Source organism: Chiloscyllium plagiosum, chromosome 2 (genome assembly GCF_004010195.1).
Source record: "Chiloscyllium plagiosum isolate BGI_BamShark_2017 chromosome 2, ASM401019v2, whole genome shotgun sequence".
NCBI classification, from domain to species: Eukaryota; Metazoa; Chordata; class Chondrichthyes; order Orectolobiformes; family Hemiscylliidae; genus Chiloscyllium; species Chiloscyllium plagiosum.
Window position 1 is genome coordinate 101,666,417 of NC_057711.1, and position 20,468 is coordinate 101,686,884.

Consider the following 20,468-nt stretch of genomic DNA (forward strand, 5'->3'; position numbering starts at 1 on the left):
CCGGGATTACCCTCATGGGCTGACCGTCAGGGACTGCCAGCCCCTCCAACCCGGTCCCGGTCGCCTTTCGCCCGCCGAAACTACGCCGGGCCTTGCGACACTTGAGCCGCGGCCTGGGACACAACAAGTTGTCTCGCCGCCTGCCATCACCGGCGGCCGTTCCGCCTGGCTCGGGATCACCGCAACACTTCCCCGGGGCTCGTGCCGCCGCACGTAGATCGCCCGAAACACGCAGACCATCACTTACAGTGAAGTGCGAGTGTTCGGAGACCACACAACGATCCAGGCCTAGAATCGGGGCCCAACTCCCACCGCCGCCTCCAGTTGTTGTTGTTGTTGTTGTTATTGACAGTAGCGGTGCGCAGGCGCGCAATCGCGCACACGCACACACAGCGCCCTCACAGGACTTTGTATGTACTGCAACCACTGGGAGACAGCGCGCGCCCCCGCACAGGATCCAACCGGCACTACACCTATCACAAACAGCACCCCCAAAACAATCCACCCGGCATTTCAACTATCCAAGAACAGCGCCACTCTAGGATCCACCCAGCATTGCAACTATCCAGGGAGAATGACCCCACAAGATCTGGAAGGAGACTGTGAGGACTGCAGATGCTGGAGTAGAGAGTGCATTGCTGGAAAAGAACAGAGGTCAGGCAGCATCTGAGGAGCAGGAGAATCGACATTTTGGACAAGAACCCTTCATCAGGAATGAGGTTTGTGAGCTGATGGGGTGGAGAGATAAATGAGAGGGGGTTGGGGGAAGGTACCTGAGAGTGCAATAGGTAGACAGAGGTGCGGGTAATAGTGATAGATCAGAGAGGAGGGTGGAGCGGATAGGTGGGAGGGAAGTTGGACAGGTAGGACAGGTCAGAAGGGCGGTGCTGAGCTGGAAGGTTGGAACTGGGATAAGGTGGGGGGAGGGAAAATTAGGAAACTGGTAAAATCCACATTGATGCCTTATGGTCAGGGGGCCCAAGGCAGAAGATGAGGTGTTCTTCCTCCAGGCATCGGGTAGTAAGGGTGTCACAATGGAGGAGGCCCAGAACCTGCACACCTCCCTCCTCACCTCCATCTAAGGCCCCAAAGAAGCCTTCCACGTCCATCAGAGTTTTACGTGCACTTCTCCACATGTCATTTACTGTATTCGTTACTCCTAATGCAGTCTCCTTTGCATTGGGAGACAAGACACCTACTTGCAGAGTACTTCAGAGAATGTCTCTGGGACACCCGCGCTCACCAACCCCACCACTCCATGGCCGACCTCTTCAACTCCCCGTCTCACTCCGCCAAGGACATGCAGGTGCTGGGCCTCTTCCATCACCACACCCTTACCACCCGACACCTGGAGAAAGAACGCCTCATCTTCTGCCTTGGGACCCTCTAACCACACAGCATCATTGTGGATTTCACAGTTTCCTCATTTCCCCTCCCCCCACCTTATCCCAGTCCCAACCTTCTGTTGTGGACTAAGCCAGACCACGCAAAACATTCTTAAGCAGGCAGCTCAGACCATAACTTGAAGTGTACAGTGAAAATTACATGGATTAAGTTAGCTAGGTTGACGACTAGATTATAAAACAGACAAAAATTTATTCACAAAATTACACAATGAAACACAAAGAAGAGAATAAAGAATCCCAACAGAACTCAACCTATCCAACTAGACTTAATTATGCTGTTCCGAATATACACAACAGTCCCAATAAGCAAACTTCCTTTAAAAACCAGTATAAATGGAACACATGCTTACAGGTTAATGTTGAAGGGCAGAAAGAGAGAGAAAGAGATTTTCCACACAGCTCACTGTTGAACTTCCAACCAGTTCAAGACAGAACTAAACTGCTCAGCCAGAGAGCTGACCACTCCCCTTTCTTTATATCGGTCACTTCTAAAACAGAACCAGTTTGGCCTCAAGTCTCATCTGTTTACATATAAAAGGCCTCTCTGGACCAAACCAGATTGAACAGAGCCCAGCCCGGTTTATTGCTCCTCTGAAATAAAATCAAGGACAAAGTCTCCTTGAACCAAGGAACAGCTTTTATAAAAAAAAGGACTAGCTTTGTGACACTTCCCACTCAGCACTGCCCTCATGACCTGTCCTAACTGTCCATCTTGCTTCCCACCTATCTGCTCCACCCTCCTCTCCAACCTATCACCACTACTCCCACCTCCGTCTACCTATTGCACTCTCAGCTACCTTCTCTCCAGCCCCACACCCCTCTCATTTATCTCTCCACCTCCTCGGCTCACAAGCCTCATTCCTGATGAAAGACTCTTGCTCAAAATGTTGATTCTCCTGCTACTCAGATGCTGCCTGACCTGCTGTGCTTTTCCGGTACCACACTCTCGACTCTGATCTCCAACAGCTGCAGTCCTCACTTTCTCCCACAAGATCTAGGGTCGACAGGCAGGATGCTGAAAGAACAAAGCAAGCCAGACCGAATCAGGAGGTGTAGAAGTCAACATTTCAACATTACTCCTGAAGAAGTAACCCTTCTTCAGGACTGGGAGTGAGTGTGGGGGGAGCTGCATGTAAAGGGAGAGGCAGGAGCAGTGGTGGTGAAGTAGACCAACTGAACCTAACCAGCACTGTAAGCACCATGAAACAGCGATTCCACCAGATGTATCCTACCGCTGACAGAATGTAGCCAGTGCTATAATTATGCCCAGACAATGTCCACAGAAGATCTATCAACCACTGTACACATTCACAGAATACACTCACCCAGCCCACACCCCACCACTCCCCAGGACCTATCTTCCTCTGAAACTATTCACACACATCCCACTGACAGGATCTATCTGGCACTGAAAACATTTACAGGCAGCACCCCTGACAGGCTCTATCTCACACTGTAACCATTCACACACACCACCCCAAAATGATATCCGAGCAATAGACAATAGGTGAAGAAGTAGGCCATTCTGCCCTTCGAACTTGCACTACCATTCATTATGATCATGGCTGATCATCCTCAATCAGTATCCTGTTCCTGCCTTATCTCCATAACCCTTGATTCCACTATCCTTGAGAGCTCTATCCAACTCTTTCTTAAATGAATCCAGAGACTGGGCCTCCACTGCCTTCTGGGGAAGAGTGTTCCACACACCCACCACTCTCTGGGTGAAGAAGTTTCTCCTCATCTCTGTCCTAAATGGCCTACCCCTTATTTTTAAGCTGTGCCCTCTGGTTCGGGACTCACCCATCAGCGGAAACATGTTTCCTGCCTCCAGAATACTGCAGACATCCACAGACAATGCAAACATCATCTCTATCAACACCATCTGGAAATGTAACTATCCCAAGGCTGCGAGCCCACAGGTTCAATCCAATCCGGCACAGTAACCATTCCCTGACCATGCCGGAAACTGGATCTATACACCCACAAGATCTGCCCAACACTTTAATAATACAAAGGCAATGCACCACCAATATCTACTTAGTGCTGTATCCATTCATAGACAGTAGTATCGAAAGGATCTAATCAGCAGTGTAACCATCTCCAGCCAGCAACCCCCCCAAGATCTACATATAGTAACCATCTATAGACAGCAACCCCACAGGATGTAGCCTTTTCTATAACCATCCCCAGACAATATCCAACACCCCACCTCCACTGCATCTCCGCACTCCTCCCCACCCCCGACTCCACCACCATACACACTATATGATTGCCTAGCAATGAAACTATCAACAGACAGCTGTCCCACAAAATATGACCAGTTGGGTAACCTTCCCTAGATAGCACACCCCACAGGATCTACCCTGCACTGTAATGTTCCACCTGACACTGTAAACATCCAGCTCTTTCAACATCCACAGACAGTATGTAATCTCCATTCCCAATGATCTATTTGGTACTGTAACAATTCATACACAGAATTTCTAACAGTATCCACCCAGCAGCATAACCATTCCCAGACAACACGCCCCTAACTAATGCTGTAACCATCCCCCGACAGCATCACCAACAGAATTAACCTCTACATCAGCCTTCCCCACTCAGTGTCACACATAGGATCTATCTTGTACTGTAACAATTCCCAGTGACTCCTACAGGATGTAGCCAGCACTGTAGCACTCCGCAGACAGCGTTCCCAACTGCAACCAGCCCCAGATGGAACTGCCCACAATTTCTACTCAGCATTGTAGCCATCACCAGACAGTGACCTCCAGAGGATCTACTCAGTATTGTAACCATCAGTAGCGTGCTCCACGCACAAGATCAACACAGCATGGAAACCTACACCAGTGATCCCAAGGGATATAGTTGGTATGGTAACCATCCCCAGACAATGCCCAAAACAGGATCTACCCAGCAATTAAACCAATTAAACCTTCCAATTAAACCTGTTGGACTATAACCTGGTGTTGTGTGATTTTTAACTTTGTACACCCCAGTCCAACACTGGCATCTCCAAATCATACCCAGCATTGTAACTGTCCACGAAAAGAGCAGCCACAGCATCTACCCAGCACTGTAACCATCCCTAGATTATGAGTGCCATAGTATTTGCCCAGCACTGTAACCATCCCCAGATTCAACCACCCCTTTCCCCATTGCCCCACCGAATCTAACCATCCTCAGACACCATTCCCCACCAATCAATGTAAATGTAGTCAATCCCAGACAGTGCCTACTGCCCAGGCAGGAATCACTTAAAACTACAACCATTGAGAGACAATGCCATAAAGAAGAAATACATAGTGCTTTAACTATTCTTAAACAGTGATTCAACAGGAACTTCTTGGCAGACTCATCAAGATTATACCATGTTATACAGTTGGAAAGAAGTTGTCCAGGGAATCCTCGATATTAACTCTGAAGTCTCATGACACCAGTTCAAGAGAAGTTCCTGCTATTTATCACCTATCACCCTGACCCCTTTTGACTGATGAATCAGTTCTTCTGCCTGTTGGACACCACTTAGAGGAAGCACTTGGGGTGACAAGGTCAGAGAATATTATGCTGCAAGTACTCAAAGTCCATTATAAAGTGTGACTCAGTATTAGAATTGCATGTTTATATTTAAGACTACCTGAAAAAAACCGAGAATTTGAACTGACTTGACATTTTCTCGATTAAAAAAAGAATATTTCCAATGAGACTCTCTGGAAATTAAGGTAACAGTTTATAATAAGTACAGTGGCCTACCTGCTATTTGTAGGAAATGAAGTGACTTTGGGTAAACAGCCAAACAATGCTTTCAAGGAGGTAAGAGATGCCTTAATCACTGGGAAGCATGCCTTTGAAAGAATTAAGCAGCCTCTGTGCTGATGGTTGCCTAGCAACCCTTTCCTTTTATACTGCAAAAATATGCTTTATTCATTAAAGAAATGCATCTTTAAGTACATACAAAGATTCTCAATCAATTCTGTAAAGACGTTGCAGATAAAATCAACAAAGCATTGGATTTTTGATATTTCTCAGTGCTTCCTATAGTTGCAAACACAAAGGCATTTTCTATTAATGCAGGAAACTACTTACATTCATTTTGAGCAAAAGAGGGGTCTGAAAACTGAACAGACTCTGGCTAAAGGACCTTAGATGGTGGTCTTTTCCCACTGTGCTTTTCCCACTGCAGCTGCCCCAAGCTTTACTGCATCCCTCATCTCGAGTCTTGAAATATGCAACACTCAGTCATGGTCAACTCTTCAGACCGACAGACCAACCAACATCTTGCATCAACTTGATGGTCCATGATGTTTGGCTCTGTGTGCATCCCAGAGTCCTTAGAGCACAGAGTCCTGAATCACTGAACTGCTCAGCACAAACTTCCATAAAAACCATTGCATTTTCTTCCAGACCTTCTTTGGAAAGGCACATTACAGAAGGAGATTAGTGATAGTCTATTCGTCAATGTAGCTGCTTCAATGGCAGCATGTGTTAGTGAAACAGTCCAGGCATTAATAAAGGATATGATGGGTAGTGCTTTCCTTACCACCAGCCAAGCTACTTCTTGATGCATGTTGCAAAGTTCTGGTGATTAAGCATTTAGCCAAGTGATTTTGACAGTCTTCTCATTGAACCACCCAACAGGATCAATCCTCTTCTTTTCTCACAGGGTTTTGAGGACATTACATGCTGACCACTTCCTGATGGACTTGTGGTCAAATGTGTTTCCTTTTACAACTTTTTCCACAAAGGACAAGGGATAAGAATAATCCAACAACTTGCAGTGTTCCATGGCAATAAAACCAGATCCTTTGTAACACTGGGCTCAGGTAAAACATCAGCGCGTATTGATACTTGGTGTTTGCATATCAAGGGCTTGATACAGTCGCACTCAAAGGTGACCATCACAATGAAGGCAGCACTGGGTACTTTCTTCACCTCACCACCCCACCCCGCCACCAACATGAGCATTCCAAGTTCTCTAGAATTTTGTACATGGTGTCCTCACAGACATGGTCCATCTTTGACTTCCAGATGAAGTGTAAGATAACTTGGGTGACTGCAGTGGAACAAGCTTGGGGAATGAGCCAGACCTGCACATACAGGAACACCAAGAGTACTTTATACCTGGTGACCAGGTTTTTACCTGTGAAGGTAAGGGAGCAGTGCTCCCATTTGCCCAGTTTCTGCCTCATCTTGGCAATACCTGCTCTCAAGTTTTAGCCCACGTCCCCGCCCCTCTGAACCATATTCTCAGCACCTTCAGGTAATCTGGCCTGACAGTGAAGGGAAGAAAGGATCTATTGTCCCAGTTCCCAAAGAACATGGTCTTGTCTCAATTTAGCTTGGCTCCCAAAACCAGTTTGAACTGGTCACAGATGCTCATGAGTCTCCATACTGACAGTGGATCCAAGCAGAAAACAGTGATGTCATCCAGAAGATACTTTCTCGATTTGAATTTAGTATTACAGACCCAGGAGACATTCCAAAAGCTGCAAGAATTTCCTCTAAAATCCTTTCCTCAGTGGAGGTTACTGAAAATCTGATAGGGTTTTCAAGTATTAGTACTGTTGTCTATTTGGTAAAACCTGAAGATGTGGACTATGACAAATTTCCAAAATCTGAAATCCAAGTGAATTGCAATCAGAATAAGACATTTTCTAACAATCTATGCCTGTCAACAATTCAGCTTCATTGACAGGGTTTCTTTTACACAAATCTGCCTTTTTAAAAGAAAATAATCATCTCTACAGAGTTTGTTTTTGTTCTGTGTTTGTGTCTCTATGTGTGGGATTATGTGAATGTACTTTTAATTCCAATTTATGATTAGATTAGGTTAAATTCCCTACAGTGGGGGAAATAGGCCCATCTGCCCAACAAGTCTACACCAACCCTCCAAAGAGCAACCCATTCCCCTAACTAATGCACCTAACGCTACGGGCAATTTAGAATGGCCAGTTCACCTAACCTGCACGTCTTTGGACTGCAAGAGGAAACCGGAACACCCAGAGGAAACCCACGCAGACACGAGGAGAATGTGCAAACTCCACACAGACGGTTGCCCGAGGTGGGAATTGAACCTGGGTCCCTGGTGCTGTGAAGTTGCAATGCTAACCACTAAGCCACACATTGAAGGGCCCACATTGACCAGAGATATTGATCAGAGTTTGCCACTTGCTTTAGGAATAAGTTTTGTTCATAATAAATGGATTATTTTCAGTGCCTTAAAGAATCTGGTGGGTGTTTCTTTTATTTTTGTTAACAGTACTAAAGAGAAGCAAATGGCCATGTTGAAGATTGAATCAACTCAGTTACACAAATGATGTAACTGGTAGAATAGTCGGACCTGAATTATCAATACATTTCTCCATCCTAGACATAAATGGGAATGCCACTATTGACTGAGTTGGCTGAGTCATAAGGATACAGCTGTTAGACTGGTCCTTGGGAACTAAGATGAAAGAAACCTACTAGACCTTAACCTCACCGATCTGCATGTCACAGATACATTTGTCCATGATACTATTCACCATACAATCCTTGTGAACTCAAAGTGTGGTATTCACACTGAGCATATTCTCCATTGTCTTGTTGGGTATGACCACTGCAGTAAATGTGATAGATTAAGAAAACGTACAGCAGCTCCACTCAGGGCATTCACAAGATATTGTTGCTGATTATCAGCTGTGGAATTGTATCCAACCATAACTTGTACCCTCATGGTCCAATATATTCCTCATTCTATCATTGCCTCCTTGCCAGCGGTTCAATTATTGTTCAAAGAAGAGTGCAGGAAAGCATGTCAGGAGTATCACGAACCACAGATAACAATTATGTGACAATAGGGTGAAGCTATTGACTGCCTGCGTACCCAAACAGTAGAAACAGTATCTGATAGGCAGAGCCAATCGATCCCACAAAAACAGATCAAATCAATGCTCTGTTTAGTATTCAATTACTTTAGTCTTTGGTTGCATTTGTTGGCTGCTTACTATGGGTTATTGGTCAGGAACAGAAACTAAACTGAAAGCTCGAGGCAGCGGGCCGTGGAGGGGGTCGTTAGGGCCGACTGCCTGCCCCTCTTCCGTGGTTACGTTAGGGTGTCCTTGGAGAAGGAGCACGCGGTGTCCACCAACACCCTGGAGTTGTTCAGGCAGAGGTGGGCGCCGCAGGGAGTGGAGTGCATTATTTCTCCCTCCAACTCTATTTTGATTTAGTCCCTACCCTCCCCTTCACAGTTTAGATCACACAGCACTGCCCTTTGACGTGAAGGGCAGTGTTTGTCACTGGCCACCCCGGTGTTTTCCTATCTTCCTGGTGGTGGAAATTGAATAAAAATTCGTGCACTTTGTGTCTTTCACTGTGTCTCACACCTGCACACACACACCATGGGTGCTGGGGAAAAAATAAGCACTACCGCGGTTAGGCGGTAGTGTGGGGGCGGTTAAAAAAAAACTAAACTGAAAGTAAGCAGCTGGAAGCATGTGAAAGTGGAGATATTTTAAAACGTTGTATATAAAACAATGAACCTGGTATGCCATCTCTGGCACAGAACACAGTACTCTGCAGTCCTGCTGCATGAATGATGGTGAAAAATTAAACAATTCACCGGAGAATGAGTTCCACAAGTATGCTATCTTTAATGATGGGGGATTCCCAGCATGTCAGTGCCCGAAGTGCCAAGTATAGATTCCAGCTTAGCCTCCTCTTGAGGTCCTCTTTATTATAGACACTGATCTTCAGCAAATGTAATTCATTCAACATGACATCAAGAAACAGCTGGAGGCACTGGATGCTGCAAAGACTATGTGTCCTGAAAATATTCCAGCAATAGTACTAAAAGACCTGCGCTCCAGAACTTGCTGCCACGTAGGCAAGCTGTTCCTGTACAGCTACAACACTGACATTTACTTGGCAACATGGAAAATAGCACAGGTATGTGCTGTACTTAAAAAGCAAGGCAACTCTAACATGGCCAATCACCACCTCAACATCCTCATCTTGACCATCAGCAAAGTGATGGAAGAAGCTGACATACCTGCACAGTGATGCCCATGTTGAATTCCACCAGGGCCTTTTAGCCCTTGACTTCATTACAGCCGAGGACCAAACATGAATAAAAGAGCTCAACTCCGGAAGTGAGGAGAGGGTGACTGCCTTTGGCATTAACATGCCTGCTAAGCTGTGCTGTTGCGCCATTGGTGTACTAATGCATTGATTTCTGCTTTCAGGGGCCATTGCCAAGCATGAAACATGGAGAAATTCAGAAAAAAATATAGACAGAATGGTGTCTGATACAAAGGAAGCTCTTGACTGAGTGCAGCATCAAGGAGCACAAGCAAAACTAGAGTCAATGAAAATCAGGGGAACCTCTACACGAGTTGGAGTCATACCTGGCACAAAGAAAGATGGTTGTGGTTATTGGTGGTCAGTTATCTCAGCTCCAAGTCATCTGTGCTAGAGTTCCTCAGCATTGTGCCTTTGGTCCAATGGTCCAATGCTTCATCAATGACCCTTCTTCCACTATAAAATCAGAAGTGGGACATTCACTGATGTTTGCACAATACTTAGCACCATTTGTGACTCCTTATATATTGAAGAAGATCAAGTCCAAAACGTGACTGTATTCAAGCTTGAAGCCAATAGTGGGAGGTAATATTGATGCCATAAGAGTGCAAGACAATGTCAACCTCAATCTCCAAACAGAGAGAATCTAACAATGTTAACTTTTTGAGACTCATATGACTGTTCTTCAGAAGTCTTGAAGAAATGTCACACCAGACTCAAAATGTTCAATTCTATTTCTCTCTCCACTGGTGCTGCCAGATCTGCTGAATTTCTCCAGCATTTCCTTTGTTTGATACAGATTTCCAGCATCCACAGTATTTCGCTTTAATTCAAGATTCTAACCATGTCCCCTTGACATGCAATGACAGTGGCATTGTTGAATCCAACACTATCAACATCCCAGAGGTTACTAATGACCTGAAGCTGACCTGGGCTAGTTATAAGGCACCAACTACATGGCACAAAGGTGATTGAATACTGTCCACTTGCCGGGTGAGTGCAATTCCAACAACAGTCCAGAAGTTCAATGTTACCCAGGACAAAGCAACCTGCTTGATAAGAACTACAACTATTAGCTTAAACATGCACTCTCTTCAACATTAGTGCACAGTTTATGCAGTGTGCACTATCTTCAAGATGCACTACATCAATGAAAGATTCTTTGACAACACATGACCTCTACTCTCAGCTCATAAATAGGAATACCACCACCTCCAAGTCACTCACCATCCTGATTTTGAACTATATAAAACTGTTCCTTCTGGGTCAAAATCCTGGAATTCACTTCCTAACAATATTATGGGTGTACCAATCATGGGCTTCAACGGTGCAATAATGCACCTTACACACCAATATTCCAGGGTAATTCGGAATAGGCAAAAAATTCTGGCTGAACCAGCAATGGCCACATCTGTCAATGAATTAAAAGAATAGCAGATAGCTATTTTCTAAATTCATGAAAAGGATGAGAGTATTGCTGGCTAGGCCAGCATTTATTGCCCATCCCTAATTGCCCAGAGGGCAGTTAAGAGTCAACCACATTCCTGGGATTCTGGAGTGAAACATAGGCCAGACCAGGTAAGGAAGGCTGTTTCCTTCCCTAAAGGACATTAGTGAACCAATGGGTTTTTCCAACAATCAATTCATGGTCACCGTTAGACTCCTAATTCCAGATATTTATTGAATTCAAACTCCAGGCTGGCAGGATTCGAACCCAGGTCCCTCGAACATTACCAGGCTTGTCAGATTAATAGTCTAGTGATAACACTACTAGGCCATCACCTTTATTTTAGGCAACAATACTTCAAAGTAATTTGTTTTTTTTCTCTTTTAATTATACAGTTCACCCTTTTCCAATATATTTACTTATATACTTAAATGTCAGACATCAAAGAATTACATTTGGAAGTGTTGCTTAAATGAAATGTTCATAAAATTCAACAAAGTACAATTGAGCATGAGCAAAATGCATGAAGTGACAAGCAGAACATTCTGCTAAAAGATCATCAACCTTTAGCTCAGTTTCTCTCTCAACTGCCTCTTGAACCACTGAGCATAATTTATTCAAGTAGAAAGTGGGAATAATAACTAGCAATTATGAATCGAGGTAATCAGCAGACCGTGTTGGAAAATGATCATTTCCACAGTACAAGCTTTGTCAACACTGAAGCAGAAGGAGAAATTGCACTGTCTACCCATATACCCAACATGATGCGTGACAGGCTGATATCCAAACGTTGAATTGGAAGCAAAAGACTTCCAGAGATGTATAGTACTTTGTTGTAAATATACAGTTTCACACAAACACCAGTTCCTGTCCAAAAGCTAATCTTCCATTGTGAAGAAATACAGCTCTTAAATAAACGTAGACTGAGAATCATCAGCTCTCATCCAACTCTGAAGGTGTTTTGGTTGATGGTTAAAGGATTCTGCATTTCTAACTCTGACACCTAATACAATTTCTAAAGAGGATTCCCGAAGGCTTGCTGGTTTGCCTGCAGCCCAGGAGGCATGGATGTGCTGAGACAGGATGATTAGATTTACAAAAGTCAAAACTGGTGATACATAGAAAATCTGTGGGAACGCAAGATGCTTGATGTACTGGGTGAATAATAGCAGGGATTTGAGAAGTGGGGGTGGGGGATGCAGTCAGCAGGGCAGAAGTCATGTGGTGACGTCTCAGACTATGTCCAGTTTGAGTTGTCAGCATTGTTCTATAGATCATTTAAAAAGCATCATGAGAATGGAATCTCTTGATGTAGAAAAGAAGGCTAAAATAACTTCAGAGACCAGTAATCCCAATACCAAGTCACCCTTTATTTAAACATGAAGAGTCCTGACTCTGATACAGTCTCTTCAGAGTCAGCTCTCAGTGTGCCAGAATCTCTGACACTCCGCTTTTTATCAATCAGCCAGGGCTTCCTGATTGGACCAGATTCCCTAATCAGGGAACTCATATTCTATGGAGCATAGCTGGCTGACCTCGTTACAATCACTGTAATGGTAACAGTCCCTGGGAGACATTAAGGGATGTGGGGAAAGGGATATAGTTCTGCAATATGGACTACATTACAATGCAATGCAATCAGTTTGTACAGGAAGAAGGATATAATTTTGCACAGGCTCAGTTTGTGTTGAACAAAGTAAAAACTGGATAATGTTGACTACTCTTACAATATTGTTGGGTCATCAGGGCACTTCATAAAAAATCGAGGGCTGTTCTGGCAAAATTGGGAGTTCTGGTCACTGCTTTACTTCTGATGTTCATTACTGGGGAAAGGATAACTTTCACTTGATGTTATGATCATCGGTAGCACCCAATTCATGCACAGCACTGAGGAAAAGCTCACAGATTTTTTTGTATTCATCACTTGAAGAGGCAGATAGATTTCAGAGCGTAATCTGTACTGTCTGAAACTTTGGCTGCTGCCGCCTTTCCACATCACCAATAATGCAACACACCAAACCTAGGATTGTTGGCACGTGAACACATGCTAAGGGGTGAAAAGAACAAAGAGTACTCAAGCCTCATGTCTGGTCTTGTAGAAAAGTTTTTCCTGGTGCCTACCAAGCAGAGAGCAAAGGTATTGGCATTCTGCTGTGGACTGCTTTATCTTCCCTTTGAGGGATGCCAGAGCACTGGAGGAACTTAACCCAGCTAATTCATAGATCATGGTCTGCTCCCAACTCCTTATGGAAACCACAGTCTAAAGGGAGCTCTTGCCTCAGGTATTTGGACATGAAAGTTATCAAGTGCCTTACTTACAGGACCTGTGGTTCACTGGGAAGTTGTGATTACAAGTTTGGAATTAGTGAGATGTCAAAATTTTCAAGCATTTACAGAACAACCTTCAACAAATTAACATGGATAAGGATGAGAAACAGTGTTCATAGCACTGGCAGAAATAAGTGACACAATTGCAGCAACATGAACAAGAAGAATGCTTGGAACTGTATGTCAAGCTTTTCATAAGTTGCTTATGACTCAGTTATGAATGAGATTGCATGGGAGAGAGGCACTTTATGTCCTCCAATGCCTCACCCTTCAAGATGCATAGACCTTTATGCCAAGGGCCCATGTAGTCTATCAGTTGGGATCAGGGAATTGGGAGTTTTGTTTTAGAGCTGTTGGGCAATGACTGCTGGCCATGTCTCTGGAGCAGCAGATGATCACCTGGTCAGCAAGATTGTTCAAGGTCCCTGCAACAAGGGCAAATTCTGGGGGTGCAAGGGAGTAACTTTAATGCGTCTTTCCTCCTGTTCCTTATCAATATGAGGGATATGGGCCGGGTGCTGGCAGGTTGGACTAGATTGGGTTGATATATCTGGTCGGCATGGAAGGGTTGGACCGAAGGGTCTATTTCCATGCTGTACATCTCTATGACTCCATGACTCTATGACTGACACAGGAATCAGCTACTGTATAATTGTACCCAATCACCTCCTTCCTTATAAATATTCAATAGAAATATTAATGAGAAGCAACTGCACTTCAAATGTCGATCACTGACAGCGCTCTTAGGTGTCAGGAGTACCTTAGTTGGTTCTGACTTGGAAGATTCTAGGTTTAAGTCCCAATGCAAGACTTGAAGACGACAATCAATGCTGGCACTCAGGTGATGGACTGAAAGAGACTTTAAGCAATGCAAGAACTATTTACAAATTATTTCTTTATAACTATTCATGATCTCAGGAGTATAATTTAAACAAGTATATGAATGAGTATAAAAGCAAGTAAACAACGTCCAGTTTTTTGATTGCGGGGCTTCAGTGGATGGGATGGGACATGGACAGAGACACAGACAGCAAGACACAGAAAACTTTACATCCTTTCTTTCTCAACCAGCAGGATGACTTCCCAGGGGAAAAGGGGCAATGCTCTGGGCGAAGGGGGAGCCAAGCAGCAACACCAATTACTGAGGGATAAAATCCGGGGCATCAGCAAGTGGTCATCTGGTTCTTGGCATGGCGAGGTGGCATCGTGTCTCTCTGGCCTCTTCTACCAGGTGACCCGGGGTGTGCCTAAGGCTTTCCTGAAGAACATCATCAGGAACTTGGTGATTTACACAGAAGATGCCAAGAGTCACACAGTGAACATGGTCTATGCCCTGAAGAAACAGGGGCAGGCGAGTAGGAGGAGAAAAGAAAATAAAGACTGAATTTTAAAAAATAAACTCTTTGACACCCAGAATCGGATTTGGCTGAACCAAGCTTTTGTTTCATTTCACTTTTACAAATCAAAAACACAAAACAATGTCCAGTTTCTCAAGGAAGGAAATGTTCCTCCAGAGTAACTGACAGCAGCATGAGAACGCTGTGTAACTTTGCAGCGTAGCGGTTTCTATCAGCTCAAGTGGCCATATATTCTGTATCCAGGTGCCACAGATGCTCCTTCAAACAATGTATGCAGTAGAAAAGGATTCCACTATCCAAATGCTCAGTTTGTTTGCAACTACCATCACTGTTATTAAGAATTGCTTGCTTCCTAAGTAAATGTTACATATCTTTACTTTCAGATGCTCGAACATCCCACTTACAGACTTGACCCACAAAGACAACTCTCAGAACAGCTCCTCAACAATCTTCCCCAGTCATATCTCATGCCATTTCAATCACATAAATTCACATCTATATTTGGTTCAACATTGTCTCTTCATAAAAACCAAAAGAACTGAGGATGCTGTAAATCAGAAACAAAAATAGAAGTTGCTGGAAAACTCAGCAGGTCTGGCAGCATCTGTGAAGAGAAATCAGAGTCAACATTTCAGATCTGATGATCCTTCATCAGATCCCCGTTAACTTTGATTTCTCTTCACAGATGCTGCCAGACCAGCTGAGCTTTTCCAGCATCTTCTATTATTCATATTCTCTTCATATTTTGGCATAATTCATATCATGCTGTTATAGAAGCTAAAAGTTGGTTAATTGCCTGTGTGACTATTGGTTTAGATTAGATTAGATTAGATTCCCTACAGTGTAGAAACAGACCATTCGGCCCAACAAGTCCACACCGACCCTCCGAAGAGTAACCCACCCAGACCCATCCCCTTAAATTTACCCCTGACTTACGCACCTAACACTACAGGCAATTTTGCATGGCCAATTCACCTTACCTGCACATCTTTGGACTGTGGGGGGAAACCGGAGCACCTGGAGAAAACCCACGCAGACTCAGGGAAAATCTGCAAACTCCACACAGACAGTTGCCCAAGGTGGAAATGAACCCAGGTCCCTGGTGCCGTGATAAAGAAGTAGAACAGAATACAACTGCATACTAATTTTTTAAAAGTGTATGTTAAAACCAACAAAAAGTAATAGAAATACAGTGCAGATACTCAATATTTGTAGAGAGGAAACCCAGCTGACATTCTGAACAAGACTATTTCTTCAGGGTGATGATATTACCCAGCTTAAGTATTGTGCTCCAAATTGCTTACCTTGTGAACAGCATACATTCCCAGCTACTAACTAAGCACTATCATCTAGATATTGATTAGCAAGCCTGAAAGAAATTCAAGTAAAGGTACTTCACCAAGGACCCTTGTTTCCAGTTCGTAGGATTACTAAAGATTAATTTTGGTCAGTCATGACTCAGTTGGTAGCACATTTGAATTAGAAGGTATTGGGTTCAAGTCCCACTGGAACTCAAAAGTTGAGGCTGACTTGCCAGAGCAATTTTCAGAGAGCATCAGCAATGCTATCCTTCGGGTGAACCAAATGCCCCAGATGCCTACTTTGAAGAGGAACGGTGGATGATATCCCCTCGTCCTCATAATACTGGTGGAATTTAAATTCAATTATTAAAATCAGGAATTCAGAGCTTATCACAATACTGATAATACTGACAGCTATCACTAACTGTTGTGAAAACTTATCTCATTCACGAATGTCCTTTAAGAACATACATCTGCCAGTTTGGTTGGTTTGGCCGTCATGTGCCCTCAGATCAAGGTCAATCAAAATTGGGCAATAAATGCTGATCTCACCCGTGACAACCACACACCATGAAAGAATTTTAAAAAGGCAGCAGTATGCAAATACTTATTGAGGTGTTAAAACCTGCTATTTGTAATTATGGAAGTATTTCCTTTAAAAATAAACTGATTTTTAGATTCACCAATGATTTCTCCATTGTGATAAGCAATATCACACTATAATCAATGTACACAACTTTATAAATCAACATTTTAACTTTTTAAATCAAACTTTGTTAATTAAAATGCATAATGCTGCAGCAAATTCAAAGCACTTTTTTATTCAAAAAGGAGGCAGACATAAAGCAGGAAATTACAAGCTAGTAAGCTTAACATCTGACAAAGGGAAAATGTTAGAAGATTTTATTAAAGAAGTTGTAGCAGGATACTTACATGGGTCAAAATTGCTCACACAGATTCAACATGGCTTCATCAAAGAGAAATGATATCTGACCATCTATTTTCATGCCCTTATAATTACCCTTAATTAAATTTATAGAAGTAGTCTCAGACCCACTCCTCTCTACCTCAAACTGAAGATCAAATTCAATTGTATTATGGTCACTGAATGTTTTCACTATGAGATCATTAGTCAATCCTATCCCATTGCACAGTATCAGATCTAGTATTGCCTCCTGTCTGTTCAGCTTCAGAACGTGCTGTCAGAAGAAACCAACACATAGTCTATGAACTCCTCAACAAGCTACTTTTGCTGAACTGAATCTTCCAGTTCATATCCAGATTAAAATTTCCCATGAGTACCACCATGCCTTTCTGAGTTGTTTTCATTATTTCTTCTTTTATACTACCATGTGGTTACTGTTAGGAGGCTTGCTCACAACTCCCAAGTGTCTTCTTGCCTTTATTATTTACTATTTCCATATTTTGATTTCCTGAACTTAGGGACATCCATCTCTATTGTGCTGATATTATTAACTAATAGTGCCCACCCCATTTTTTTGTAGCTTCCTGTTATTCCGAACTATTCTGTATTCTCCATGATCCATGTCCCAATCCATAACATCTTGCAGCTATGTCTTTGTAATGGCTACCAGATTGTATTTCTATTTATTTATTTCTATCTATCTGTTTACATGGATTCAGATACAGGGCATTTAATTTTATCCTTTAATTTATTTTCTGAAGCCTAGCCTAATCAGTTAGTTTATCTTAGATTTGTACTCTCTATCCTTTCATGCCATGGTCTGTTTAACATTTCCTGATCAAATCCTTTCCCTTTAGACTTGACTCGACTCTTATTTACCACATCTTTCCAGATTTGATCCCTTTCCTCCACTGTATAGTTTTATATCATTTCTACTTTCCTAATAATGCAGTTGGCATGAAAATCAACCTCAGCTTATTTCAAGTGAAGACCCTCATAAACATGGATCGCAATTTCCCAGTTATGACACCAGTGGCTCACAAACTGAAACCAATTTTTAAACCACCTGTTTTTGAGCCACACATCTATCTCTCTAATCCAATTTGCTTTAGCTGATCTGCATATGGCTCAGATTTATAATTTTTGTGGACTTGTTTCTTACATTGTCAGCTAGCTCCTCAAAATGACTGTGAAGAACTTCCCCTTTTGTACTGCCTAAGTCATTGATACCTACATGGACCACAATAACTGCATTCCCACCCCCACCCCTCTACCCCACGTTGCAAATTCTTCTCCAGCCCTAAGTAGAGCTCAGAGCAAGCAGCACAGCAGTCTGGACTCAAGCACTTTCTTGCAGAGAACACAGTCAATAATTTACTTTGTTCCCTACTCTTACTATTTTCCTTTTCATTTCTCCCCTCCACTTGAATGGCATTTGTACTTCAGTGCCATGATCATTTTGCTCATCCACCCTCCAGCCCTCACTAACATTCAGACAAGCTGAAAGTACTTGAAATGTGCTGGACAATTGCAAAGGCTGAGGATCTTGCACTCCTGATAACACCAGGTAAAATTGATATTAACTAGCAAGGCATAATTACAAGTATCAGGTACCAGCTATGTCAGTCCCCATTGGACTAATTATTTCACATGCACGACAGCACTAGATTGCAACTTCAACATTAACTCTTTCAGAGCCGTTACCTTTTACAATATCTGCTCCATATACATTATCATGTTTTAATTAAATTTCACAACTGCCTGCATAAATTCAAACAGATTACGTCTGTAGCAGGCTCACCTCCTCTGGTCACAGTATCTTACATGATTATCCTAATCTCCTTCCCATGATCAGAATGAACTGTTTCTAGCAGATGGCTGGACTGCAAACTTCTCTCGTTTTGTTGATGTCTCTTATTTGAAATCATAAGAATATTCCATCGAGTAAATGTAATGTTTCAGTATTTTCTCCAATGAAGATATTACACACAATCCCATCTATGACCAATATTTTCGAGAACATTGAATAGATTTTATAACTCCTTATAACATTTTTTACTCAAACCACACCATCAAAATAGATAATCCAGCAACTGCTGCGGGATCATGTAGTGTGCACAGATATTCCTGTAATTCCCTGGACAGTGGCAGTAACAATACTTCAAAAACATTTCAATGGTTGGGAAGCAATTTTGAAGTTTCTCCGTGTGTAAAAGCACCATATAAAAGCAATTCATTCTTCATTATTCAGGTATTTCCTTCTGGCCTTCTTCCTAGGACTTGTATTTCCATTGTACTCCGCAAAGTAAAAATATACTCTAGAGGATGCAAACAGCAAACAAGAGGGAGAAATGAAGAGTAGGGGTCAGTCAGAAGATAGCAAAAACACAGCCAAAGAGATTCTGTTGCAAGGAGGAAGATAATAAAGTGGAAGTACTGAGGAAGGGAGTTCCACAGTATGATGCATCAGTGAAGAAGTTGACTGAGGAGTGAAAGAAATGGAGAAATAAGTCTGTTTTGGAATGGGAAAATGCACATCAGGACATAATGTTTGAATATACAAGGCCCTGGAAGGCTTTAAAAACTAAGGGAAGGAATTTAAAGTTGGTGCACTATGAGCAATGGCTATTAGCAAGAATGAGAATGGTAGGAATGTAAGCTTTCATGCAAAGAGTAAGCACCATAGTGTTCCAGGTGGCTTTTATTTTATGCAGAGTGAACCAGAGAATCCGCCCAGAAAAATGTTGAAAGAATCCACTTTGGAGGTGATAAACGTTTGGTCACTGGATTTAATAAATGTTATTCAGGTCAAAGAAAGCAGTTTCATTAATTGATTCAATGTGAGGGTAAAGATTGAGCTCGGGGTCAAGCAACACAAGATGATGCTTGATGTGGGGCAGAAACTAAATATTCAGGGATCATAATCCACATGCATAATGTATTATGTTTGTGTGTGGTTTGCAGTTCATCCACAACATGGATTTCAGTGTATCAGAAATATTATCAATACAGAAATGCATCACCAAGTTCATTCACAAGGACTGATCAATCAACAATGGGCATAATGCAAGCAAAGTGTAAAAAGCTAATTAAATTTCCAGTGACTGCCTGTAAGGATCACACACTATAAGAATTTGACTACAACAAACCATGAAAAGTAACATTACCTGTTAACTGTTTGCTTTCTTTCAGGTGTAAAGTATTGGAGGCTCCATCAATTTATGGACAGCAATACTCCTCAAGATCTCTCATCCCCTTCTTCTGATCTCACCCTTTGTCGTGTATTCACAATACTCTCCAATGTTCCTCCTCTGATGCTGAATTATCTAGTCTTAGAAAGGACTAGACTTTGTCCCCTAAGTTCCCCACATTTTACTGAAGTTCCAGCTCTACATGACATTGAACTTGCTTTCCATCACCTTCTCCTCCGGGCATACTTCATTGGTCAAGAGTCCCCTCCATTGCTGAACAAACTGTCTCACCCATCTCCAGTGCTCTCCCTCCAAATGAACTCCTTGCTCTGGGCTTTCAACGTACCTTGATCTTTTAATTGAGAATTGTCAATGTGACATCAATTGTCTCAATTTCTCTGCTCTTTTCATGTACTCTAACCTGTCTCCCTGTAAACCTGCTGTTCTC

General features: G+C 42.7%; 2 protein-coding genes across 8 annotated transcripts in view; one reads left to right on the forward strand and one right to left on the reverse strand.

The window, feature by feature from the left end:
• Positions 1-16,855, reverse strand: part of LOC122562270 (lysine-specific demethylase 4C-like) — a 437,697-nt gene extending 420,842 nt beyond the window's left edge. For 2 of the 5 annotated variants that reach the window (XM_043715065.1, XM_043715046.1), the window contains exon 1: positions 248-671. Coding sequence is in view for 3 of the 5 variants with exons in the window: in XM_043715074.1 (XP_043571009.1) it covers positions 16,838-16,839 (2 nt within the window). In the remaining 2 variants the exon portion in view is untranslated. Of the gene's footprint in view, positions 1-247; positions 672-16,837 lie in introns of those variants that run through there. The other 3 variants (XM_043715074.1, XM_043715084.1, XM_043715092.1) reach the window with 2 other exon arrangements.
• LOC122562293 (histone H4-like) lies at positions 660-14,653 on the forward strand. Of its 3 annotated transcripts, none has more exons than XR_006315276.1 (2): positions 660-719; positions 6,073-7,297. XR_006315276.1 is itself a non-coding variant. In XM_043715105.1 (2 exons), the coding sequence occupies exons 1-2, from the start codon at positions 715-717 to the stop codon at positions 14,627-14,629; spliced, it is 318 nt and encodes a 105-aa protein (XP_043571040.1). In that variant the 5' UTR covers positions 694-714; the 3' UTR covers positions 14,630-14,653. The 3 variants fall into 3 exon arrangements, 2 of the variants coding, with proteins under 2 accessions (XP_043571040.1, XP_043571049.1); XM_043715105.1 differs by lacking the exon at positions 6,073-7,297 and adding an exon at positions 14,317-14,653 and having other exon boundaries at positions 694-719; XM_043715114.1 differs by lacking the exon at positions 6,073-7,297 and adding an exon at positions 14,320-14,653 and having other exon boundaries at positions 696-719.
• Positions 16,856-20,468: the final 3,613 nt, after the last annotated feature.